This window comes from Pteropus alecto, unplaced genomic scaffold, assembly GCF_000325575.1.
Source record: "Pteropus alecto unplaced genomic scaffold, ASM32557v1 scaffold109, whole genome shotgun sequence".
Lineage (NCBI taxonomy): Eukaryota > Metazoa > Chordata > Mammalia > Chiroptera > Pteropodidae > Pteropus > Pteropus alecto.
This window is the reverse complement of record NW_006494608.1, coordinates 10,654,877-10,682,433: the sequence shown is the minus strand read 5'-3', so window position 1 is coordinate 10,682,433 and position 27,557 is coordinate 10,654,877. Positions and strand designations below refer to the sequence as shown.

General features: G+C 34.2%; 2 protein-coding genes across 2 annotated transcripts in view; one reads left to right on the top strand and one right to left on the bottom strand.

The window, feature by feature from the left end:
• Positions 1 to 27,557, bottom strand: part of CCDC146 (coiled-coil domain containing 146) — a 138,766-nt gene that overhangs the window by 73,424 nt on the left and 37,785 nt on the right. The gene's annotated exons all lie outside the window — the stretch shown is intronic.
• FGL2 (fibrinogen like 2) lies at positions 17,356 to 21,036 on the top strand. The gene is made up of 2 exons (XM_006925397.3): positions 17,356 to 18,012; positions 20,160 to 21,036. Exons 1-2 carry the CDS (start codon positions 17,406 to 17,408, stop codon positions 20,864 to 20,866), a joined length of 1,314 nt encoding a protein of 437 aa, XP_006925459.2. The 5' UTR covers positions 17,356 to 17,405; the 3' UTR covers positions 20,867 to 21,036.

The window sequence follows — 27,557 nt, the reverse complement described above, 5'->3', positions numbered from 1 at the left end:
GAAGACAATGTGATAGTGGCTAGAGGGGAGGAGGGTTTGGAGAGTTGGGAGAAAGGGGTGTAGGGTTAAAGAAGTACAAATTAGTAGTTGATAGATGGTCATGGGGATGGGGAGCATGGCATAAGAAATGCAGATAGCATTAATGTAATGACTAGGCATAGAGCCAGAGGAAAGAAAGAGCAATTAGGGAGATCATTTCACAAACTATATAAATGTCTAACCAATGTACTGTATACTTGAAACTAATAATAAAATAAAATATAAAGATAAATGGGATATTTGCAAGAACAGAGAAAAGATAGTTTCTTGTATAAAGGAATCTATGTAGGCTTCCCGTACTATGAAATATAATCTCTAATAAAGCAAGCCCTGTCTTTTTTTTTTTTAAAAAGAGGGAAATGGGTATTATTGAATGGTATAAATATAAAGATAACCATTAAACAAAAGCACAAACCTTCCTAATTTCCAGAAGCTATACTATGAATAAAGAAAGACACATATATATGTAAAAGAAGGATAAACCTTAAAATAGAATTATACCATAAGAAGAGAGAGAGAGAGAACAGGGTAGAGAGTCTAGGGATAGAAGCTAGAATTCTTTGAATATACTTTGTTTAGTAGATATGATCTATAACAATATAATACCTTAATTATGAAATTAAATTAAACTTAAAAGCAATTGCTAAATTTAAAAACAAATTAAGTCAATTGACCATAACTATGTAACAAGTTGGTACATAACTGCACAGAGAGAAATCATTCAAATTTGACTATAAACCCTAAGTACCCTAAGGACAAAAAGACCAGAAACTGTTTTCTGTAATTACATGGTTATTGTCTATAAGATTGATGAGGTTAAGTAAATTCTCTGTTTTACTGACTTTGAATTAGAAATATCATGTTGTATTATACATATATATAATATATATATACACACATATATACATATACAAATATACATATGTAGTCTGTCCATTAAAAAGGTGTAGAAACAAAGATCAATCTAGTAGCAATGAGTACCTCCAGTCCCCAGATTCCAGTCTCCAAACACCTTTTTCTACTTAAAGAAATAGGGCTCCTTGGAGAAATGGCTGATTCTAGGTTTGGAGCATGGGAAGAACAAAATGAGCCTTGAACATCTTGTCACATCAGCAAGCAAAAAAAGCTATCAAAGGCTATTAGAGTTATATCAAAGGGATTCAAAGTCATGTCAAAAGGCTCCTGCTGGCCAAAAATGGGTCAGGTTGATTGCCAATAAGGATAATAGCTACAAAAAACTGGAATGAATATGTTTAAATAAGTAAATTCGTAATAAAAAGAAGAAATCTCTCAGCTTTGAAAGATACTAGAGGATCAATTAAACATTTTGAAAACTGGAAAATCAAAAGAATAGATCAAATATTTATCATGCCTTTCCTGCATGAACTCTACCTCAGGGTAACCAAATAGTTGATGAGAAGAAGTTACTAGTTTCAAAATGATTCTAGTTTTGGAGAAACATGACGGAATGAAAGATGTCCCAGATCTCTCCCCTTGCAACAACAATAAGCTGAAATCAAAAACTCAACAAAAAACACCCAAAACACCAACACGTCTGTGCATAAGAGCTACCATAGGTCAGAACCCCAGGTGTCGGGTGGTGGACTGGGAGAAATAAAGAAGCTGCCTCTCGCAGCCACCAGAGCTACCTGTAGGAGGAAGGGTAGGGGAGAAGGAGCAGCGAGTTCCCTGAACAGCCCTGCCTGGGAAAGCTGTGAGCTCCCTGCGGTCGGCAGCAGGGCCCAGTCATCAGGGCAGAATGCAGAGAAGCGAGATGGCAGAAAAACAACAGTAGATTTTTACCAGCCATGGTTGCAAAACCAAAGCTGAGCCACAGCCCTCAATCCCCAAACAAGAGGGTCCCTCCCCTGATACCCTCTGAGACTGAACACCGCGGAGCCCCAGGGGAATCTGAGCAAACATTACCAAAACTGTCGCTAACACTGCCAGAGACTGAAACTGAGGGTAAGGAGCATGATTAAATATCTATAAGAAAAGAGGCTTAGACACCACCTACTAGAAACCAAAAGAAAAGCACCTTCTTTGCAGCAGGCTAAAAAGAGATCTTTATATAATAAATCTTCTTTCTGGATAAAAAGCAGAATACACTTCCATTAATGCCTAGGTGGAGAAATAGTCCATTAAACACCATGAACAACCGAGGTGACAAGGCAGCTCAGAAAGAAAGAGAAAAATCTCCAGAAAATAAGCTTACAGACATAGATATATATATAACTTAAATGACAAAGAATTCAGGATGGATAGTACTTCTGAAAAAACTCGGTGAATTCTGAAACGAGTCATATCGACAATTTCTAAATGAGCAGAGAAGGAGATTGAAACCCTCAAATAGAACTTCTGGAGATGAAGAACACACTGTAAGAGTTGAAAATGAAAAAGCAAGCTTGGGAAATAGAGTCAACCAAATGGAGGAAAGATTCAGTGATATCGAAGACAGAAATCTAGAAATAAATCAGAAAGAAGAAGAGAGAAACCGAAGAATGAAAAATAATGAAAGAGAAATTCAAGAACTAACTGATACCATCAGGAGAGGAAACATAAGAATAATGGGCATTATCGAAGGGAGGAAAAGGAGCAGCGAGTAATAAGCATTTTCAGACAAATAGTGGATGAGAATTTCCCAAGTTAAGAAATGAACTGGAGCTTGGAATTCAACAAGTCAACAGAACACCCAATTATCTCAATCCAAAAAGGCCTTCACCAAGACACATTGTATTAAAGTTATCAAAAATCAACGGCAAAGACAGAATTCTCAGAGCAGTCAGGGAGAAGAAAACGGTAATTTATAAAGGAAAACCCATTAGATTATTGTTGGACTTCTCAGCACAAACCTTACAAAATGATTCTAATTAATAACTGAAAAAGAAACAATAGCATTACAAAATTGTCATTTTGCAATTTGCTTATGAATTAATGGATCCAAACAAGGATCATTAACGGCTGGTGACATCATCAAAAGGGAGAAAATAAGCATTTTGTGCCTCCTTATAAAAGTATATGGCACCATTTAGAAAACAGTTTTGTCCCCCCGCTCCAAATTTAAGTGTGACTTGTGATCAAGTCTCTGTGAAAGCAATGGAAATACAGGGAAGAGGGAATATGTTAAACAAAATGATGAGATATAGTAAGTTAAATCCAGACTGTAAGAAATTCTACAAAACAAACAACCCAGTTTCTTAAACAAAAAGTTGCCTAAAAAATTTGATAGGAGGAACCTAAAAATTAAGACTCAGTTACAATCGTTGGATCTTACGTAGATGAAGCTTATTTGGATTCTAATGCAAACCAACAACTGTAAGAATACAAAAACAAAAAACCAACAACAATAACTAAAACTGTATAACGTAATTAGGGAAGTATAAATACTGACTGGATATCTGATGATATTAAGGAATTTTTGTTGGTTGGGGGAGTATGATAACAGCATTAAAGCTACATTTTATTTATTTATTTTTTAAAATTTGTTTAGTTATGTTAATTTGTTTCAAGTGTACAGTATATTGGTTAGACATTTATGTAGTTTATAAAATGATCCCCCTAATTGCTCCTTCTCTCCTCTGGTTTTCTACCTAGCCGATATATTAATACTAACTGCTTTCTCTATGCCATGCTCCCCATCCCCATGACCATCTATCAACTACTAATTTGTATTTTTTCACCCCATTCTCCCAATCCCACAACCTCCATCCCCTCTGTCTGTTACCAACTTGTCCACTATATTTGTGAGTCTGTTTTTGATTAGTTTGTTCTTTTTGTTCCTTAGATTCCACATATAAGTGAAATCATATGGTATTTATCTTTCTCTGACTTATTTCACTCAGCATAATAACCTCTAGATCCATCTCTGTCATCACAAATGATAGGATTTCATTTTTTTAATGGCTGAGTAATATTCCATTGCATATATGAACCATAACTTCTTTATCCAATCGTCCATTGATGAGCATTTAGGTTACTTCCGTATCTTGGCTATTGTAAATTATGCTGCCATGAATATTGGGGTGCATAGATCTTTATGAATCATTGGTTTGGTTTTCTTTGAATAAAGACCCAGAAGTGCAATTAGTGGGTCAAAAGGTAAATCCATTTTTAATTTTTTGAGAAACCTCCAGACTGTTTTCCATAGCAGCTGTACCAATTTAAATCTTACCAACAATGTATAATATTCCTTTTTCTCCACAACCTCGCCAACACTTGTTGTTTTTTGATTTATTAATGATAGCTATTCTGACAGGTGTGAGGTGATATCTCATTGTAGTTTTAATTTGCATTTCTCTGATGATTAGAGACCTTGAACATTTTTTCATATGTCTATTGTCCATCTGTATTTCCTCTTTGGAGAAGTGTCTGTTCAGGTCTAAAGCTACATTTAAAAAAGGAGTTCTTTTCTTTTAGAGATACATACTGAAATATTTATAAACAAAATGCTTTGATTAGGGATTTGCTTCACAATAGTCTGGAGTTTGGCAGTGTAGAAAATCAGTGGGGAATGAAACAAGATTGGCCATAAATTGATGACTACTGAAGCTAGGTTATGGGTACTTGGGGGTTTATTGTTTACTTTTGCATTGGTTTGAAAATTTTCACTAAATGGTTATATATTTCTTGATAATCAAAAGTAGCAGTATTTAGATATTCAAGTGAGAGTTGACCTAAACCATTTTAAAGGCTATCAACTTATTCCAATAATATATTGTTTCTATATACATCATAATAATCAATATTATAATCTACTTAACAATAAGTATAGTCAATCTTACTTTTAAAATAAAATCACTATCAGTTGGATTGCTTTCCTACGTCAATCACCAAATTTAGCTCTACATAAATTGTGATTCTCCTCAAAATCAAAATTCATTCTCAAAGAATGAACATTGCCAGCTGTAGAGATTAGAATTAGAATAGAATATACCAACTTGTTTATAAAGAAAGCATAAAGCAACAAAAATGTTTAAAACATCTTACAAAGATACTTTGAATATTTAAGTTTAAACGTTCAAGTAGCATTATTGGTAACAGATGAAAATTGGAAACAATCCCAATATCAGCAATATAATGGGCAAATAAATCGTGGTATAACCATACAATAGAAAAATTCATGCAAAAATATGAATGGCTCTTACAAAAAATATATTAGTGAAAGAAAACAAACACAAAAGAATATATTTTGTATTATACTATTTGCATCACATTTTTAAAATAAGCAAAATAATGGCATTTTAAAAAGAAATAGAATGAAAAATCATCAGATTTGTATGGAAGCACAGAAGACCCCAAATAGCCAAAGCAATCCTGAGAAAAAAGAACAATGCCAAAGGTATCACTCTGCCTGGCTTCAAATTATTTAACAAAGCGACAATAATCAAAACAGCATGGTATTGGCAATAAAACAGAAACACAGGCAGTGGAACAGAATTGAGAGTCCAGATATAAACCCCTGTATATATGAGCAAATAATTTTCAATAAAGGAACCAAAAACATACAATGGAGAAAGGAAATCCTCTTTAATAAATGGTGCTGGGAAAATTAGAAAGCCACATGCAAAAGAATGAAACTAGACTGCTATCTATCACCATAGATAAACTCAAAATGGATCAAAGATCTGAAACAATAAATTGCATAGAAGAAAACAAAGGAACTAAACTCATGGACCTCAGATTTAGAGAGGATTTTATGAATTAGACCTCAAAGGCAAGGAAAGTAAAAGCAAAAATAAATGAAGGAGACTATGTCAAACTAAAAATCTTCTGCACAGCAAAAGAAATCATCAACAAGGCAAAGAGACAACCATGCGAATGGGAGAATATATTTGCAAACAACACCTCCAACACATCTAATATCCAAAATGTATAAAGAACTCATACAATTCAACAATAAAAAAAAATCCAATTAAAAAATGGGCAGAGGACCTGAACAGACACTTCTCCTAAGAGGACATACGAATGGCCAACAGACATATGAAAAGATGCTTAACTTCACTAGCTATTAGGGAAATGCAAATCAAAACTACAATGAGATACCATCTCACTCCTGTTAGAATGGCTATTATCAACAGGACAAGTAATAACAAGTGTTGGAGAAGTTGTGGGGGAAAAGGAACCCCATAAATTGGTACAGCCACTATGGAAAACAGTATGGAGTTTCCTCAAAAAACTAAGAATAGAATTAGCATATAATCCAGCAATCCCTCTTCTGAGTATTTGCCCCCCAAAAACTTGAAAACATTTATCTGCAAAGATATGTGCACCCTGACGTTCATAGCAGCATTATTCATGTTGGCCAACACATGGAAACAACTAAAGTGTCCTATGATAGATGATTGAATAAAGAAGATGTGGTACATACATACAACGGAATATTACTCAGTCATAAGAAAAGATGAACCAGCCATTTGAGACAACATGGATGGATACTGAGATAATCATGCTAAGTGAAATAAGTAAGACAGAAAAAGTTGAGAACCACATGATTTCACTCATATGTGGCATACAAAACTGACAGTAGCAAACAAACATGACAAACAAAGACTCATGGACACGGACAGTGGATTAGTGGTTATCAGAGGGAACGGGGGAGGGGAAAGAAGTTAGGGATAAAGGGGGTCAAATATTTGGTGACGGAAGGAAATTTAACTTCAGATGGTGAACACACAATGCAATATACATATGATGTATTGTTGAGTTGTACACTTGAAACTTATTTGATTTTATTAATCAATGTCACCCCAATAATTTTAATAAAAAATTAAATTCCAAAAATAAAATAGGCAAAAGAAGTTTGGTGTTTAAGGAATCATGGTTAGTTGGTAAAACTATGAAGAATAACTGGTAGAAGATTATCATAAAAGTCAGGACAGTAGCTACCACAGGGTGAATGATAGGGCATGAAGGAATTTGATTTCAATTTTATCTTTATATTTTGAATGGTTTAATGTGTGTGTATTATACTTTAAAATCTTAAAAGATTAAAAACTATATAGAAGATGGTTAATTTTTATAAAATTACATGCTCATACATATATATTCAGAAAAAGGATTTAAAATATTCCAAAATGTTAATAAAAGAGTAATATTACACTCAACAAAAATACAGTACAATTGAAAATGGACAAAGGACTTGAATAGACATTTTTCCACAGAATACAAATGGCTGATAAGCACATGATAGATGCTCAACATCACTAGTCTGTAGGAAACACAAATCAAAATTACAATGAGATACCACTTCACACTAATTAGGATGGTTATTATTAAAAAAACAAAAACAAAACAAAAACAAAAAAACCCCCAGAAAATAGCAATTATTCACACGGATATGGAGGAATTTGAAACTTTGTGCACGGATAGTGAGAATGTAACTGGGCACAGCTATATCAATTCCACTTTTGGGTATATACACAAAAGAACTAAAAGCAGGGACTCAAAACAGTTATTTGCACACCTATGTTCACAACAGCATTATTCATTATAGCCAAAAGGTGGAAACAACCCAAATTTTCTTCGACAGATGAGTAGATAAACAAAGTGTGATATTTATATATATATAAAATAAACAAAATGTGATATATATTTCAGCCTTAAAAAGAAATGAAATTTTTATACAGCTTATAATGAATATACCTTGAAGACAGTATGCTAAGTGAAATAAGCCATTCACAAAGGACAAATCTCATACGATGTCACTTATACAAGGTACCTAGAGTAGTCAAATCCATAGAGACAGAAAGTAGAACGAACAGTGGTTACCAGGAGCTGGGGAAGCAAGGAATGGGGAGTTAGTGTAAAATGGATTTCAGTACAGGATAATGAAAAAGTTTTGGAGATAAATAGTGGTGATGGTTGCATAACAATGTGAATGTATTTAATGCCACTGAATTGTACGCTTAAAATGGTTAAAATGATGAATTTTATGTTATGATCATTTTACCACAATAAAAATAGTTCGTAGAATTCCGGTTGCCATTTGAATTTCTGTATCTTCTAATCTTTTTTGTAATGAGCAAGTGTTTCATTTATAATTTTAAAAAATTGTTTTTCAGAGTAAAAAAATTTTAAAGACATGTCACATGACTTCTAGAATGCAGTTCTGGTTAGGGGGGGACACAAGATGTTTTCTAAAAAAATTATTCTCAGAATTTATACCGTAAGCCAGACAACAAACCATAAGCATAAACATAGAAAGGCAAACGGGAAAAAAATTACATAGACAGATTAGTATATACTGGAAAAATTGTCTGAATCATTTTCATGTACAGCAAGGCATGTGAATAGCACATTTGAGGACTCCTAAGTATTTTGAAAGAACTGAAGAAACTGTATTGTTTTCAAAAATGGCAGAAGAGTGTACTAGAAAAGTTTTAATATGGGTAAATCATATTTTTGTAGCATTTTTTTCTATAATCTAGCTACAAATTAAGGGTACTATGGAGATCAGTCTAGAACAGATGGTCTGGAAATTGGAGACCTGAGCAACCTCGGTCGGGCTTGGACGAGCGATCTAACTTTTCTTAGACCTGTTTACTCAGCTGTAAAACAAAGGGGCTAGTTTTGATAACACGTAATGTCATTTCCTGAGGTTTTATGACACTGTGAAAAATAAGCTTGAAATAGCTGTTTAATATTAAAATTGTTTTAGAAAACTTCACATGCTATTTGTCCTAAATATTTTATATTAATTAATGGAAAATATATCTAGTATATTCAACTTCTAATATTTTAGTATATTCTAGATGAATAGCTAAAATGAAGTAGATTTTTATAATTTTCCATTGGGATTAATGATTTAATTAAAGGACAATCTGTAGTTACATTTACATTTTGATGATTGGCTTCGCTATTATATGGTTTCTAATTAATAATATTTAGAGCTATAAACATCTGAAAAAGACCTTAAAGATCTTCAATCTGATCTTTTCATATTACAGGTGAGAAAACTAAGGCCTAGTTAAGTGGTAAGAAAGTGGAAGTTTCCTTATTAAAATACCTGAACATGATATTTGCTATTTGCTGTAGTACTGATATTTTTAAATAGGAAAAACTTAAGAAATTATAATGAATTAAATTGTTATGAAAGCAAATAGTTACACAGCAAAACTCCTTTAAACATTTGGGAATTGGGTATGTTGGCTAAAAATTCACACTGTTTATAAAGTTAAGCTGTTTGGAACTTGTATGTCCTTAAAGTTTATTTAACTGTTGATGGGCAATATAATAATATAATCTAAAGCAACTATTAACATGACTACTGTCAAAATGATGGAGAAGGCATTTATCTCTGATGCCTTAACGCTCTGATTTTAATCATGTCCTCTAACTTTGTTTTCTCCACAGCCATTCTGGAAAAATAAGTCCTATAAAATTAGCTTTACATATAGACTTAATGTCTTCATTAGACAAAGGATTGTGGTACAGCTCCCACCATGATTCAAATTCTCTCCCTCTTTTTCCCACCAGTATCTTTCCTTTGTGTTTCTTTGTCATCTTTATCTCACCACTTTCATCTCTCTGGGCTCTATTTCATTTGTCTAAACTATATTTGTCTTCTGTGTTTGGGTAGGAATTAGAGGGAAAAATTAGAGAAGATAGGCCACATAATAAGCAGCAGATGTTAGCTATTTGTGGAGGAGTGAGGAAGAACACTGAGGAAGAACAACTTAAACTTGGCCTAGATTCTCCAAGTCAGGCCAGGCTCCTCTTCTGGTGCTTGCCTTAGAAAGGAAAAAGTAAAATCCCCAGATTGATATGCTTTTAAACTGCTAAAAAGCAACTTCTTCTCCCTCCTTATCCTTACTGCTTCACAACACAGAAGCAAAGACATAAAAAGGAGAAAAGAACAGAGAAAAGACTAAATGTAAAATGCAAAAATTTTAATATATTTAGCTCCTATGTTTTTATATCTTCAATGCTACAGCTATATATTTATTCCGTGCATTCTGCAGAATCTATAATTTATTGAATTAATATACCCTCCATTCATTAAATAAATTTTAGACTGAGGGAAGTTACATGTGCCATTTTTATGGGATAAGGTTGTCTTTTAAAAATCCCTTTTGTTCTAAACAGTTTGCTTTTCCGCTTTGTAAATGGGAGATTTTGGAGTGGCGGTAGTTAGGGAAGTGGGTTAAAAGGCAAAGAAATGAGACTAATAAGGGAGAAAAACAGGAAGCTTCTCTGCCCAGGCAGCATATATCCAACGTAGCAGTGGTTCTTTACAGACACCGTATACAACCTTTGTGGTCTAATTTGCAAAATATGAGTCTAAAAGCAGCCATTTCAGGGTTAGCAATACCCTTGCATAGTGGGAGCGAAGTGAGAGGTTCAGAAAAGGCCTTGGTGTGCATACTGAACCCTCTCTAAGGCCAAATACATTCCCTCTGCCCAATTGTTCTGCAACTTAATGCTCCATAGAGTAAGGAATGTGCCTGTTTTTTCACCCTGGTCATCCACAAGGTCAATACAGAGCATGGTTCAAAAAATGCAAAATAAGTATTCATTGAATAGATGAATAGATAAAATGAAGTAGATTTTTATAATTTTCCACTGTAATTAATTATTTAATTAAAGGACAGTCTGTACATATATTTACATTTTGATGATTTGCTTTACTATTATATGCCTTCTAATTAATAATATTTAGAGTCATAAACACCTGAAAAGGACCTTAAAGATCTCCAATCTGATCTTCTCATATTACAGGTGAGAAAACTAAGACCTAGTTAAGTGGTAAGAAAGTGGAAGTTTCCTCACTAAAAACATGAGTTTCATGACTACTATCCTAAGGCTCCTTCCACTTGCGTCATGCTCTTTTTGAGATTATCACAGTAATAAATGGAGATTTATTTTAAATTTATATACGTTACTGACACAGCTTGTGTGTCTATTTTGTCATCTTTTTGCACAATAGCAGTTGTTGCAGCTGAACTTTGTATCACCTGTCAAAACACATGCCATGTCATTTGTACATGCGAACATAACCAAAATAATTTTGTGTTAAATACACAAGCAGAGGAAAGCTGTGATAAATAATGGTGGATACTTTAAAATAAACAAAATAAGGACCAAGCAATTTTACATCTGTTGATAATGATCATGAAGTGGTTTCTTCTACCCTGAAAAGTTTTCACTGAAAAGAACAGGAAATGACTGAACTCATAGATATTATCAAACTAGAAGCAGAAAAAAATAAACTAAATAAGATAATGTTATCCCTTAGAACGCAATACTTTAAAACATGTTTTAAAAGATTTCTTAAAAGAACTTGGACGACAAGCTATTAGTGTATTTCTGTGTTTACTATTAACACTATAACATTTCACAAATTTTTAGTTATCAGCTAAGTGGAAATCACCTTTAAATTAACATTTATTGAGAGCTCTCATGCTGACACATATATTTCATAAGATAAATTGAAGTCTTTTAAATATGATTTTCAAAGTGAGCAAGGATAGGCATTTAAAAGATAGGCATTCAGCATAAAATCAATTAGCATAGAATTAGTTCAATATTTTCACTTTTCTGTAATGATTTAATATACACACTATTTTTATCAATGAACTAAAATATTAAAATAAGTTCTTAAGCTAAATATTGATTTAATTCATATTTATATAAATTATATAACATATTACATATCACATTATATAACAATATATATACATGTAATATTTTATACATTATATAAATTCATATTTTATATATTAAAGTGCCAAATAAAGATTGACAAAACAAACAATACCCAAGGAATGCAAGAGGTAAAACAAGCAAAATCAGATTAATCATACTAGCTTAAAATAAATGTATAGACATTTCCAAGAATTTAAAACTATGGGATTTGTAACAATATACAGTCGATCTACATTATTCATGGAGTCTGTATTTGCAAATTTGCATACTCATTAAAATTTGTTTGTAACCCAATCTAATACTTGTGGGCTTCTGGGATCATGTGCAGAATGGTGAAAAATTTGAGTTGCCCAATATACACATTTCCAGCTGTGCTCAGAAACAGCAACACTCTACTATCTTGTTTAAGCTCTCATACTTGTTATGGTCTAAGTATCATGTTTTTCACATTTTTGTACTTTTTGTTGGTAATTTCACTGTTTAAAATGGCCCCTGAACTTAGCACTAAAGTGTTGTCTTGTGTTTTTAAGTAGGAGAAAGTTGTGATGAGCCTTATAGAGAAAATACATGTGTTAGATAAGCTTCCTTCAGGTATGAGTTACAGTTCTGTTGGTCATGAGTTCCATGTGAATGGATCAACAACATATATTAAACAAGATGTCTTTATAAACAGAAACATATTTAAAACAAGGTTATGTATTGATCTGTTGACAAAAACATTATGACCAGAGGCTTGCAGAAACTTAATCTAGCACGTCCTCTAGGAGCAATGGTCAGTATTTGCTAATTTGATGTTTATGATGATTTTACAGAATGTAAGTACCACAAAAAATGAGAAACAAAGAGAAGGTGCAGAAAGCCACAATTTGATTTCCATGATTTTTTTTTTTTACCATGGTTTTATTGTTTATTTTGTCTCAGGAATATGAAAGAAAACTTAATCAATCTCCAATAAATAAATACATTTTGTTTCCTCAACATTGGTTGTATGAAATTTTATAAGTCTGGAAATTAGAGAGATGAGAATTAAATTAGATGTCATGCTCCATGGATTTCTTGGATCTTCCACGATTCCTGGTTTAGTGTGGGGTACATAATAGAAAGAGATTTTGTTGATAGGTATTGATTGATGGACCTTCCAAAACTCCCATGGAATATTCCAGTTTCATAAAATTCTAACCTGAGAAACCCAAATACCCCACTGAGACCTAGGCCATTTGCACATCAGACAACTATATGTTCTGTAGTCATAAAAAGTAGACCTTTCGATGTTTCTACCCTATACTCTTATTGAACCAGAATGCTTAATGTTCACATAATGTATTCACATAATGTATCTTTCATGGTAGGTCCATACTGGAGAGATTTCTAGTCTGAATCTCTTCATTTATTCTACAGTGAGGTACTGGTAAGACAGACCAAAGAATTTGCCCAGCTATCCTATTTTAACCCAAACCAGGCAATTCTTGATCTCTCTATGGGTTGTGTTTTTGTTTAAAGTTCAAGATTTTGTTTAAAATTCTTTTTATGAAATTTATAATGAACAAGGACTAAGGTCTCTAAGGAATATTAAAGCAAACATTATTTACTATTGACATTTCAAATCAAGTAGCCTAAAAAGCGAATGTTTAAAATTTTTTATCACAAAACATGCATTCCCTGGAGAATAATTAAAGCTTTTTGAACTTAATAAATCAAAACTACAAATATGTTAATTAATAAACATAATATCAGTGAAAGGATCTCAGTACTATAACTAATGATGGTCATTAAATTTACTAACTTCCTTTGGTATAAATAGAGACATAAAGTGTTTCTTTAAAAAAAAATGTATATTAGAGGAAATGAAAATTTGCTTTGGAATCTGACCCCAAAAAACTAAGTGCAAATCCTCCCTTCAATATACTTTGCATAAGAAAAAATAATAAAGAAGTTTGAATTTGTTATGAATGTGAATATAGACTGATGAAAGTAATTTTCATATGTGGCTTATAGAATCAAATTTTGCTACTTCAAAATTCCACCAAATATGGGTGTTAAATAATTTGTTTAGATCTGAAAAACAAATCTGTAAATGGGTATAAGGTATCAGTTCTGTGTTTGGGGCAGATTTGTAGTAGAAGGGAAGATTCTGACACTATCATGAGGACTCAGTAGATGATAACAAGGAGTCAAGGAAGGCTGGGCATGATGAGAAAATCCAGAAAGACTTTCCAACAAGAGGAAGGAAGCAAAGGTCAAGGTCAGAGGGTGGAACTCCATACTCCTCAACAGACTGTTCCTTCTCTACTCTCATTGCCATGCCATTACTTCAACCAGTCATATTTCATAGTTTTCCCTCACTCTCCCACTTCATCTGTTTTTATCACTTATCAGATCCTATGGCTTATGTCATTCCTTATAGCAATGTCTGCAACCCCATTACCACCACTCCTGTCACCACTCTGGTTCACTGCTTACTTAGTGCCTTCCGTCACACTAATATCTCTCATCCAGGACACCAGTCCTGTTGGTTTCTAGCAGAAGACTCATTCCTGAAAATGGTCCTAGAAAGTAAAAGGTTCCTATTGTTAACTAATGTTAAAAAAATGCTGTATACATCACTTTCCCATTGGCCAGCCATAATACACATTAGCATAAGACTGATATTTTTCAGAGCTGCTAGTCCTGGAATTCTATTTCCATATAACATTCATCAACATCTAGTCACTCATGTTCCAGAAAACATACTTTGGGAAACAATGGCTTGGACTATTTAAGTGGCTTCTAAACTGTTCTTTTTACTTAATCTTTCCCTTTCCAATACATATAGCATTTCATTGATAGATTAATTTCTCTGAACTGCTTAACTAATTTTATTATTCCTTTGATCAGAAACTTCGGTGGCTCCCTACTGACCAAAGCAGTGATTAAGCACCAGGTTCTCCACAACATGGTACCAATATGCTTTTCCAGTATTATCTTTCCCCTTACGTGGCAATGTGGCATAAGAGAAAAGACATGAACTTTGGAGTCAGATCCAGGTTCAAATTCCAGCTCTGTCTCTTAAAAACTGTAAAACCATAGGCAAGACATTTATTGTTTTGAGCCCTATCTTTGCAAGTGCAGATAGTAATTATACAGGTGAGAGGATGTAGTGAGATAGTATTTGTAAAAGTTTCTTGCATAATTGTAGCACCACGCTCTTTGGCCCCCTGGTTTATAAATTCATGAGGCAGGCTGAGCCTCTTTCACGTGGTAGTCACTTAGTGTCTGCCTATAGTAAGTGGCCAATGATTTTTAAAATTGAGAACCCAGCAGATGCCCTAGAAGTGTTAATAAAACTGATTAATGAAATAGTTCTCTGATTTTGTTTGGGAAACTTTTTAATGGATCCTGAAGGGACAAAAGCCAGTTCCCGGAGCACATCTAAGCTTTTTAGGTGGAACAGTACCCCCTTGGCTAAGTGGGGTATTCTGGGCATAAGAATCAGCAGCTGTGCTAGGAAAGCAAATCCCTGATACAAACAGATGAAATAAAGCCCATTGCAAGAGTCAGAAAACTGTACTTTTGATAGATTTAGAAATTTTTAAAAGAAGTGCTTATAATTTACTTGAAAATCCTATATAAAGAAAATACAAGGTCTTCAATACTCCTTCCCAAGAAGTAAAAAGGGATTTTTGTTTCATTTGTTCACTAGTGTAGCCTAAGTGCCTGGAATAGTGTCTTGCATGTAGAGGGTGCTCAGTTAATATATGATGAATGGATGGATGGATGAATGAATGAATAAACAAATGAAAAAGGCCATGACATTCACTATACACTCTAACATAGGGCCGAGAGTACACAGAAGATCCTTAATAAATATTTGATTGGCTAAGTATATGGATTTACATCCTAGCCAGTCAAGGGCATTTAATAATTTATTATTTAGTAATAATAAACATTATTACTACATATTTCTACTTTATAAAATATTTTAATATATTATCTGTATCCTCCTTGCAACAGGGTAGTGTCACAGCTTGAAAGCAGGTAAGGAGAAAGAAAAGAAATTAGGAGATTAAATAGATATTTTTAGTTATAAGTTAAAATTTTTGTCTAAAATTGGTTTGAATAGATTGAATAGAATGAAGAGAAAAACAACTTAATTTTAAAGAAACTGGAAGAAGATGGAGGAAAATGAGAGATAGGGTGTGTAGAACACGTTTGACAACTTTTTTTGGAATACACTCATATTTTTCCTGAAACATTCAACTCAAAGTTTTTATAATTATCATTCCTGTATGAGGGAAGAATAGCCAAATTCCTCCTTCACAGTTCCAAGAACCAAGGCTCAGTAAAGTTAATGATCTATCTATCCAGTAAGGTAGATCCAGGGGGCAGAATCCAGGTCTCCTGAGTATTCAGGAGTAAATACAATTGAAGAAGTGTAAAGTGAGTCTGACACATTTAGAGAAAATGAATAGGATAGTTTGGCTGGCATAAAGGGAGTCTATAGGAGGAGTCATAAGAAATCAGGTTAAAGAAATAAATATGAGATAGATTACAGAGTACCTTAAATAATACAATAAAGAATTTGGATTTTTATCTATGTTGGCCATTTTGAAATTATTTCTAAAGCAATAAAATCCTCATTTTATTAAGAAATCTTATATGAGATGCCAATATGCAAAACAAATTAAAAGGAGGTAGTTTCTCCAAATGAAGCTGTTCCCCCTTCCTGTTCTCAGTCTCTGAGGAGAGAAGTGTTAAACCTGAAAAATTTTGAAACCGAGAAAAAGTCATGAGTGCTGGCATATTTTGGGCAAGGTAGTGATACACCCAGAGGCACAAAGACCAGGTAGAGCAACCCACTATAGAGGCAGAACGCACAGAGGCAGGACTGTTAGGGCTGCCAGTGGTGGGGAAGGCAAAGATGCTTGGAGATAAGAAGAATCAGAACAGAGCCAGGAATAGTTCAAAGAATTACACTTGGGCAGCTGTGGAAGATGACAGTATAATCACAAAAACGGTGAGGGTCAAAGGAGAAGACTGCTGGTTTTGATAAAAGACAATGATGTACTTTTAGTTGTTTTAGTCATTTCTACTACACCATGTTATGGTAAAAAAAAAAAAAAAGCAGCCCCCTTTTTTTTTCTCTACTAGTTTTCTTTCCCCTTTTTAAATAGTTGATGGCATGAACCAGAAAGCTGCACTTTGTTAAGTTAAAAAAAAAAAAGTATTTTTAAGTGCTTAAGATTTCACCTGAATGTCCAACGTGAAGAAAATACAGGATCTTCAATGTCCCCCGAAAGACCGTTTCCATTTTTGTAACATTTCTTCTGTTCTTCATACAGTCTGGATAACTAGCATTTAATTTTTATCTTTAAAAAGCTTTTTTTTTTTTTTTTAAGTGGAGTTAAGTACAATTAAATGATTTTTTCGAGCATAATTATTTTGAAATCCAAGATGTTTCTTGTGTTTTACAAAATAAAAGATGAAAGTGAAACTTGTTCAATATGTGCATCCGATCAACTAATTGTAATTCTGATCAGCATAATTTTGTTGGAGAATAAGTAACAGTTTTTGGCAAACTGTTTGATGAGGACAATCTCCTCTTCTCTGAGTTTCTGAAACTTATGATGCAAGTGCTCCCGCCCTTTTCTGAGAAGACAGAAAGCCTGACTCAGGCAGGCAGCTGCCGCTATTAAAACAGCTCCAGCCCTGCACACTTCCCTGCTGGGGCAAGCACCACAGCAAAGATGAAGCTAGCGACCTGTTGCTGGCTAAGCTCAGCTGTCCTTGCTGCTTTTGGCTTTTTGGTTGCAGCAAACAATGAAACAGAAGAGATTAAAGATGAAACAGCCAAGGACGCCTGCCCAGTGAGACTCGAGAGCAGAGGGAAATGCGAAGAGGGAGGCGAATGCCCCTACCATGTGAACCTGCCCCCACTGGCTATTCAACTCCCGAAGCAGTTCGGCAGGATCGAGGAGGTGTTCAAAGAAGTCCAGAACCTAAAGGAAATTGTAAATAGTCTGAAAAAATGTTGCCAAGATTGCAAACTTCAGGCTGATGACAATCGAGACCAGAGCAGAAATGGACTGTTTTCACCTGGCACAGGAGCCCTGGATGACAACAGAGTTACTGAATTAGAAGGAGAGGTTAACAAGCTGTCCTCTGACCTAAAGAATGCAAAGAAGGAGATCGATGTGCTTCAGGGTCGCCTGGAGAAGCTGAATCTTGTAAATATGAACAACATAGAAAATTATGTTGATAACAAAGTGGCAAATCTAACATTTGTTGTCAACAGTTTGGATGGCAAATGTTCCTCTAACTGTCCCAGTCAAGGACAAACACAATCAAGTCCAGGTATGTATAATAACATTTTCTTATCATTTCTTCATGAATGTTGTATAGCTAGACAATATTTATAAACATTAACCTGAGAAAATAAGTTACATAAATGATAGATTAAAGAAATTAAGCCTTTTATTCATCAAGGCAGCACAGGAAAAACTAATATCTTTGTAAATGTGACCACAGACATGATATAGAACCCTAATTACAAAAATCATAATTAGTTCTGTATCCATTAGAAAGCACTTTTAAGTTCAAAGATCTTTGCTGATGCCAGAGCTACACACAAACAGAAGCAGAGAGAAAGAATTTTTTAATGTTTTAGTACATTTAACTTATCTCTTCACTGAAGTGTTCGAAAACAATGGAGATAAAGTAGTGTTTGTGGTTGTGCTCTGTTTATTGAAAATCAGTTTCTTGTGGTCTGCTGACTACTCCTTCTCACGTGTCAACAAGAGATCTTTGAAAGATTTTAGCAAGTAGTTCATAATCCCAAATATCTAGTGAATATCTAGTGAAAATTGGAGATTTTATAGGTGGAATAAAAGCAGTTATATGGTTTCACGTGTATGCAAAACTTTTTGCTTTGAGACCTAGTGGCACAAAAACATTTTAAGGGGAGCTTTGGCATGCCCCTAAGTGAAGGAATACATTTTTATTTCTTTCCCTCTTTTACCTTAAACTAGAACTCAAACATATAAAAATAGAACCCATCCTCACCATCCAGACTACCTGAATTAACTTTAATAAATATATGTTAAAGACAACAAACCTAACTGCCCACTCTGCCCATGAACCAGCTGTGCCACTGATTCCTTCAAGCCCTGACTTTCCAACTGATTTCCTGGGACCACTGCTGCTGATAGTCTTGTGACATTTTGGAAAGCCTTATCTGCCTGAGGTTGACGGGATATGGTGCCTGGGGCAGAGGTCACATTCATTTGAACCATGCTCCATCTCCAGGGCATCAGCTGGTGAAAGTATGTGGGGGTCTCAAGAATTACTGTTGCTAATACTCCTGGCAGCCTGTATCTAAAGGTACCCCACACATTGCAAGGCAGATGTTCACATCATAGGTGACATCCTTGGGCACACATTAGATTCTCTTAGCTACTTTTCTACTAAAATACCTGAATATTTTGAACTCTAAATACATATGAATAGATTTTTATTTTGTGCCTCAAAGTAGCTTATGTTAAACTTACCTTATCTGGCATAAATTTTTATAAAAATTATCTGGGAGTAAATATCTATATTTGATTCCTACAGAACTACATTAGCTGATTATTATCCTGAACACAATCACCTGTCATTTTTTTTTCTAGAAACCAAACATGTGAAATCTGGCTAAATGCTTTCCTGGATATTAAATTCAAAATGAGACTATTAGTACATTATTAAAAAAAGTTCTTTTTACTTGGGTTTCTTGATTTACTTGTCAAACAAGGAAAATAAATGAATGTACAATTGATGCTGTATATTAGAATTCTGGCATATCACTTGGAACATATTCTATAAAACTTTTTGACAGTGGAGACTGTTAGCTCCTTTAGGAGAAAGGAAATAGAAGCCTATGTTTGTCTGTATACGTAGGATAGGAGAGTTGAAATCATCAGACTTTCAGGATCCAAGGGATGAAGTGGGTATAAGAACAAGCTTTGCAGCCAGCCAGATCTGAGTCCTAGCTCTGCCATTTCATGCTTCCGTGAACTTGGGCAAGCCACTGATCCTCTTTAAACCTAAATATTATCACCAGGAGATTGGCAATAATATCTACATCATAAGATTCATGTGCAGATTAAGTGTGAAAATATTATCAGCCTTTGGCAGAATGCCTAGAACACATGGAGAACCCTCACTAAATATTACTAAATTACTAAAACTATTATTTTTATTTCTTCTTCTTGTTTGTTGTCGATGTTGTCAATATTATTATCAACCAAGAGTATGTTGGAGAGACTTGTCTGCTTTGTAACACCAGGTTCTTGTTCTGAGGCCTTAACTAGCATTTGCTAAATAGGTTCAAGTAAGTTTAGCAGAACAAGGTGTCATTATCACCATTGATGGAATTGTCATACTGCTTTTGTACCTGCAAAGAATTCTTTAGACATATAGTTTTTATTAACAAAATCCAATGCTTTCTTTTCTTCCCCCTTCAGTTCATCATCTAATATATCAAGACTGCTCTGACTACTACGTAATAGGCAAAAGAAGCAGTGAGACCTACAGAGTTACACCGGATCCCAAAAATAGTAGCTTTGAAGTTTACTGTGACATGGAGACCATGGGGGGAGGCTGGACAGTGCTGCAGGCACGTCTCGATGGAAGCACCAACTTCACCAAAACATGGAAAGACTACAAAGTAGGCTTTGGAAACCTCAGAAGAGAATTTTGGCTGGGGAATGATAAAATTCATCTTCTGACCAAAAGTAAGGAAATGATTCTAAGAATAGATCTTGAAGACTTTAATGGTGTCAAACTCTATGCCTTGTATGATCAGTTTTACGTGGCCAATGAGTTTCTCAGATACCGTTTACATATTGGTAACTATAATGGCACAGCTGGAGATGCCTTACGTTTCAGTAAATACTATAACCATGATATGAAGTTTTTCACCACCCCAGATAGAGACAATGACCGATATCCTTCTGGGAACTGTGGCCTCTACTACAGTTCGGGTTGGTGGTTTGATGCATGTCTTTCTGCAAACTTAAATGGCAAATATTATCACCAAAAATACAGAGGTATCCGTAATGGGATTTTCTGGGGCACCTGGCCTGGTGTGAGTGAGGCACATCCTAGTGGCTACAAGTCCTCCCTCAAACAGGCCAAAATGATGATTAGACCCAAGCACTTTAAGCCATAAATCACTAATGCTCATTCCTCTGAGTAATTATTACCTAATAGAACAATTAATTCCTTCAGTACTTTGGGACATATTTTGTACTACTTTTCCATGGCTAAAAAATTATCTCTGAGCAAGGGTTCTTATGCTACACAACATTTGAAATAAAACTGAAAAATATACATTTTAAAGGAGTCCTTTGTTGCTGTTTCGCTGTTATCCAAATGAACACTTGCAAGCAGTTGCAACTATTGAGAATTACATATTAGCTTTATAATTATCTTAATTTCTATTAATTGAAAAGGTTTCTATTACTGTATTACTTGCTATAACTTAAAAAATAATTGTTTATTCAGCAGACTAGATTTTACACAAGTAATCTGTATTTTGGCTGTGACTTAAACACATCTGAAGGTATATCACTTTTTTTGGGTGACAAATAGTTATTTGATTATTAATTTGTCTCTAAATACCCCAATCCTTTTCTGAGATAAACTTATCAATTTATGGCATTTACTTTGGTCCAGGAAGACCTTACAGCATTTTAGTTCCCAGGCAAAGGAAAATGTATATAATCAAACCTGTTTAGGTACTATTCATGAAATGTAAAATATTTGTCATTTAAAATATTTTAAAATGTGGTAACATAGTCACTTCTAAAAGCATTCAGAAAATTAAATTAATTAATAAAGACCATGGTTTAAAGGTAGTTCATTCACAGTTTATAACTCTTTTGATGTTTGATGGTGAAAACTGCTTTAACATAAAAATTATCTTCCTTTGCTCCGTATGCCCAATACTTTTTAATTTAACATTGCTCACTACTGTACGAGACTACTGGTAAGCTTCCTTTTGGAGAGGTAGGCGTGGGTGGGGAATGAAGCATTTATTTGTATACTATAATTTTGAAGGTCAAAGCAATAGTAATTTTAAAGCTGTTTTATAGGACAAATAGATAAATCTATTTATGAAAAGCATATGAATTTTGAAATATATAAAACAGTTGTTCAAATATTATATATTTTAACCCTAACCCATATATTGCTTATTTTACTCTCTAAAGATTCAAACACAGGTGTTTATTTTTTTAACCAAATGAAAGTATCTGGACCTTTTATAATTCATTAATTCATTCTGGAATGCAAGTATCATATTCAAAAGATTATAAGAAATAATACATAAAATTTTATGATTGTAAAAAGGGATCATTTCAGAGAACAGCAGTATTCTGCTGCATGTTAAAAAATGCTCTAGAATGAAATTTTAAATAACACACCATACTGTATATGAATCATAACAATTCATTCAATTTTTAATTTCTAGTGTCTATTTCTATTATAGTAACCAAGTTTTCAAAATATATTCACAAAGATGCATCTTTACACATTACTTGAAAATGATTATAGAGATAGCTACTTTAGGTAACAAGTTAATAATTACAGAACATTCTAATCAAAGAGCAGCAAAATATTTTTTCAAAAATATATAAAGTTTGCAGGTAAACATAACGAAAATTAAGTTATCGTGAATAATTTTCAAATGTTAAAGAGAAATGCAAATAGAATTAACTGAGGTCCAAAGCGTAAAATATCATTGTAGATTTCAAAGGCTGCATATCTAGTCAGTAGGATACCAAACGTAAATGTTGCAACTGATCTACTCTTTATTTCTCTCTCCTGTTTTCTTTTTTAAGACTAAGAATACTTTGATATTATACAATGTATGTATTGCAGATAAGGGCATTTTAATTTACCATATATAATTATTAATATATGTATAAATTTAAGTAAATTTCTGTGATCAAAAAAGACTTCTCACAGAATTCAATTCTAAAGAAAAATAGCTCATATAGTGAGTGTGCACAGGTTTAATGGGAACTAGGTATCATTTCAGGAGCATTTGGCATATAATTCATTAATCCATGTAAATACTCAAAAGCTCATCCTTATATCTTATTTTAAAGGCTTAAAATATTATATTTTATTATGCTTTTATGGCATTTTCTAATAAAAAATTTTGTAACAAAAATTCCTTTTTGAAAATCATTTCATGTCACTTATTATTAAACATAATTTAGATTTTTATAATTTTTAGGATGTTGATGGAAATAGATTATATATAAGAGAATCTTTTGCTTTAAGATAACTATTTACTAATATATGCCAATATTCATAAATGTGGGTTGACTATTAACAAGTATATTATTTCAGAGTCTTGTCTTGGCTCCATTTCAATGGCCAATGTTTGTTATATTAATTAAGATTTTATTTCTGAGCTTTATCATTCTTCGAAAATACTGACTAAAACTGAGTCCTTAGAAATTCCAAGTGGAACTGATTCATTCATCGCTGAGAAAAAAAATTAAATTTTTCTGATAAGCAATAATGCTCTAAATGAATTTTTAATGACACACCTTCTAATAAATAAAGAGCTTAAATATACAAAACATAAAAGATATTCTAGTAATAAAATATGCTGGTCCTTATTTTTAGATGGCTACCCAAGCACAGGTTTTAAAGGTAAAAGTGATGGGTAATGTCATCATGATAAGCTCTTGTTTATAATTCTAATTTTCCTTTATGTATAAATAAGTTTGTTTCATGTCTTAAAATCCTTGTAAAATAAAAGATTTAATCTTCATATTTATTTATTTCTTCACTGTGGAAACATTAAATATTATTGTTTGTGAAATAATAATTGTCTACTTACTCTCGTCTAAAAAGTTGTATAATATTTACTGAACCAGACAATATCTTTGACTCTTTGAAGACTTTAATGAGTACTACTTCATTAACAGGAAGACAGAGGAAAACACATGAACACCATTATTTTATTTTCCTCTTTTCGAATACTGTTGATACATTTGAAATACAAAAGTTTCAGTTTCATTTTGTGGCATTCAACTCCATCTCTTTTTCTATCATTAATATTGCTGCTCTGGTTCAGCCCTCATCATCTTCTCAGGATAATGCAAATGCTTCCTAATAATACCAGAGCCTCCAGTTTCAATCTATTCCAATCTATACTCCATATAACTGCCAGAGGGACTATTCAAATATACTATTCTGATCATGGTCTGATTATGTTGTTGTTCTGCTTAAAACCTTTCAACAACCCATTTCTATGTGCTAAAATCCAGCAAATAAGCCCCTTCATGAACTGGTTTTTGCCTACCCTTCCATTATCCTTTCCTACCACTATTCACACTCCAGCCACATACTGAATGCCTTGTTTTCTTGAACAAACCATGTTCTCTCACATTTTCATTACTTTGTGTATACTGTCCCCTTGGTTTAGACAGAATGCCATCTTCAACCTCTGCTGAGTTCTGTCTTCTCACCCATGATTAAGAGCAAGGACTCAGGAGCTAGACTTGCTAGGTTTGAATTTCAGCTCCACCATTTGTAAGCTGTGTGAACATGGGCAAAGTCACTTAATCTCACTGTTCTTTTGTCCCTTCAATTATAAAATAGACATAACAAGAGAATTTGTTTGAGTTATTGAGAGGATTTAATGAGAACATATGTAAAGCACCTAGAACATACATATGTACTATCTTCCTCCTCCTCCTCCTCAATAGTTATCTCTTCTGGGAAGTCTTCTCTGATGACATTATGAGGAGTTGGTACCTCTCCTCTTTTGTCCTATACCATCTTATATATTCTTTATTATACATTATATCATTCAACAATTGTCTAGGTTCTACCCTGAGATCGATCTGTTTGTCTAGGTTGTAAAGGATATCTGAGACAAGTGTTGCTACTCAAAGTGGTTCATGAATATGTTACCACAGAGGAAGGGCTGTAGTCTAAAGAAGCCAGAGTTACAACTGGGGAAGTAGTGGTTACTGTCAAATTAGAGGATTTGGGAGATGGTAAATACAGGTGAGAAGTGATTACAGCCAGGGGAAAATATGGCAAGACAGGATCAGATGTATACTATAGGACTGGGTACATAACAACGGCAAACTTTTAGAAGGAGTTCTGGGAACATGCCTCTGGGTACATGCCATTCAGAGGGGTATGGCTGTACTGGGCAGACAGTCATTGCTCTACCTGAGTTCCTAAAGAAAAGATACTTTTCATACTTCCTTCTAATTGTAATTTTGAAATTAACTTTAATCATATAGAATCCATGAATGCTTTGATTTTTTAAATTACAGATTACAAACCACCTTCAATTCCAATCTCCTCCCTCTCCCCAGAGATAACAAGCAAAGTTGACTGAATCCAAATTGTAATTTCATTCTGTATATTGCCAAGTTGCAATGTCTACTGAATCATAGCTTTGCCAGATTTCTTTTGTTTATTGATTAGGAAGAGTAGGAAGTGAGAATAGAAATGAGGGAAATTAGGTGTTTTTGGAGAATTCAGAGGCCCCTGAATTCTCAAATGTGACTGAGCCTCCCTTGCTCCTTTAAATGGTCCCTAATGCTGTTCTTGCTATAAAACACTGTTGCTTTTTCTCCTGAGAAAGCAACCTTAATTCTCCTTAGGCTTCTTCATCCCACTCCCCACCATCTCCAGCTCTGTAACAGGGCATGCTCTAATGTCAATTATAAAGTCAAATCAGAGGAGAAGCTTTTACACAACTTTGCTCATTTATATCAGCAGAAAACTGGGGAATACATGTGGAGACAGATTTTGATGTTGTTTGATTAAGGAATAAAGAACAGAATTTCATATGTGACTGAATTCATTGATGTAAGTATATTTACCAGAAATTCTGAGTTCAATGGGCTAACTTGAGCAGATATGTTTGGTTCTAATGGTTTGTTTGATTAGTTAACACATACCTAGATTCAACAGTAGCTTGTGCTAACTAAAGTTAAGAAGCCAAAAATGTCTTGGAACTAAAAGACTTATGGAGCTAGAAATGCTGGAGTGGGTTTAGCTGTAATTCATTCAAAAAGTATATATTGAATGTATATCACGTGCTGGCAGTCTTGTAGGAAGCCAAAGATTAGTGACCAAATCATACAAAAACCATGTACTTGTGGAATCTATATTTTATCAGAGGAGATGAATAAACAAACAGTATATGATAAATGCCATAAAAAATTAAACAGGGTAAGGGAGATAAGGAGTATCGGAGGAGGGGTGCTGTTTTTTTATAGGTGGTCTGGGGATGCCTCTCTGAGGAGGTGACATTTGAACAAAGACTTGAGATATGAGAGAGCATGCCAGGCAGATATGTGGAGAAGTATGTTCCAAGCAAAGAGAGCATAAGGTGCAAATGTGCTTGGCATGATGTAGGTTCAGCAAAGAGGCCGGAGTAGGAAAGCAGACAGTATGGGGTGGAGGGGGTTTAGGAGGTGAGATCAGAGAGAGGTTGGGGAGTTGGGGTTAATCAAGGGGAGGGGTTGGAGGCTGCCAGATTATCTGGACCTTGTAAGTCATGATAAGGATTTGCCTTTTACTCTGAGTAGGTAAGAAACATAAAGGTTTTGATCAGAGGAGGTACATGATCTCATCCAGTTTGCAATAATCTTGGAGAGAGATGATGGAAGCACGCACTACAGTGGTTCTAATGAAGTCGAACTTTAAGTAAAGCTGAGAAAATTTGCTGATCAAAGATCAGGGGTGGACAGAAGTGAAAGATTAGAGGTATCATCAAATACTATAGGATTTCAGCCTGAGGAACTTAGAAGGATGGAGTTACTGTTAACTGAGATGGGGAAGTCTAAAGGGGGAGCCTGTTTTGGGGGCGGGGATCTGCAGTTGAATATTCTAAGTTCAAATATCTCTAAGATATTCATGTAGAGGGCATTTGGATATTAGTGTGATGTTCAGGGAAGATATTTAAGGTTCATAAATACATTTTAAAGTTGCTAGAATATAGATGGTAATGAATTCATGGGACTAGGTGAGATAACCTAGAAAATAATGTACATGGAGCAGACTTACACAGAAGGATATATGTAAGAACCATCACAGTTGCATCCCATCCACTCACTCACACACCCTGTAACTGTCATTTGAGAGGTCTCAGGGCTGCTTCTTTATGGAGAGGGTAGAGATTTATTCCCACTGGAACAGATACTTTCTCTAGATTATTTTAGATTTGGATGTGCTTTTTCTTTTTCTGCCAGCAACTATTTTGTTGAGTTACTAGATGTCTTAGAGCCATTATGACATTACACAATAGTATTCTACAAATCATTGCTTTAGGCTTAGGCAGTCACTTCACAATGAAGGGAGGAGGCAATGACTTATTGCATCTTCTGGGAGACACCACCTGGTGAGGATGAAATGCTGTCATGCAGGTAACAGTGTGTGTGTGTGTGTGTGTGTGTGTGTGTGTATATGTATATAGCAAAAGAAATATGAACTAGGCCACAGACAAAAATGTTCTTTGTTAATAGCGTAATGCTCGAGTTTGAGAAATCATGTACGGTCATTTAGGGTATGAGTTTGCTATCATTATAACCCTTTCCTTAAGCAGAGACTAGTTTTACTCCTTTTCTCTTTATTTTAGAAACACTAATGATCTTAAACCTTGTTCCATTCACAAATATTTCCCCAAAGTTATCCAAGTTAGATGTAACCTAAATCTCACATTTCTAATAGCTTCCAAAACATTAACACTGGAATGGCTATAAATGAATTGGACTGGCAATGATCGCTTCATGTTGAGTGCAGCTCAGAAGGAAATGAATGCAGTCCTCTTCTCATGGGTAGGTTCCCCTCTTGGTACACGCAAACACAAACAC

Coding starts and splice junctions, on each gene's coding strand:
- FGL2 (XM_006925397.3), top strand. CDS start 17,406: ATGAAGCTAGCGACCTGTTGCTGGCTAAGCTCAGCTGTCCTTGCTGCT. Junction 18,013..20,159: donor ACAAACACAATCAAGTCCAG/GTATGTATAATA, acceptor TTCCCCCTTCAG/TTCATCATCTAATATATCAA.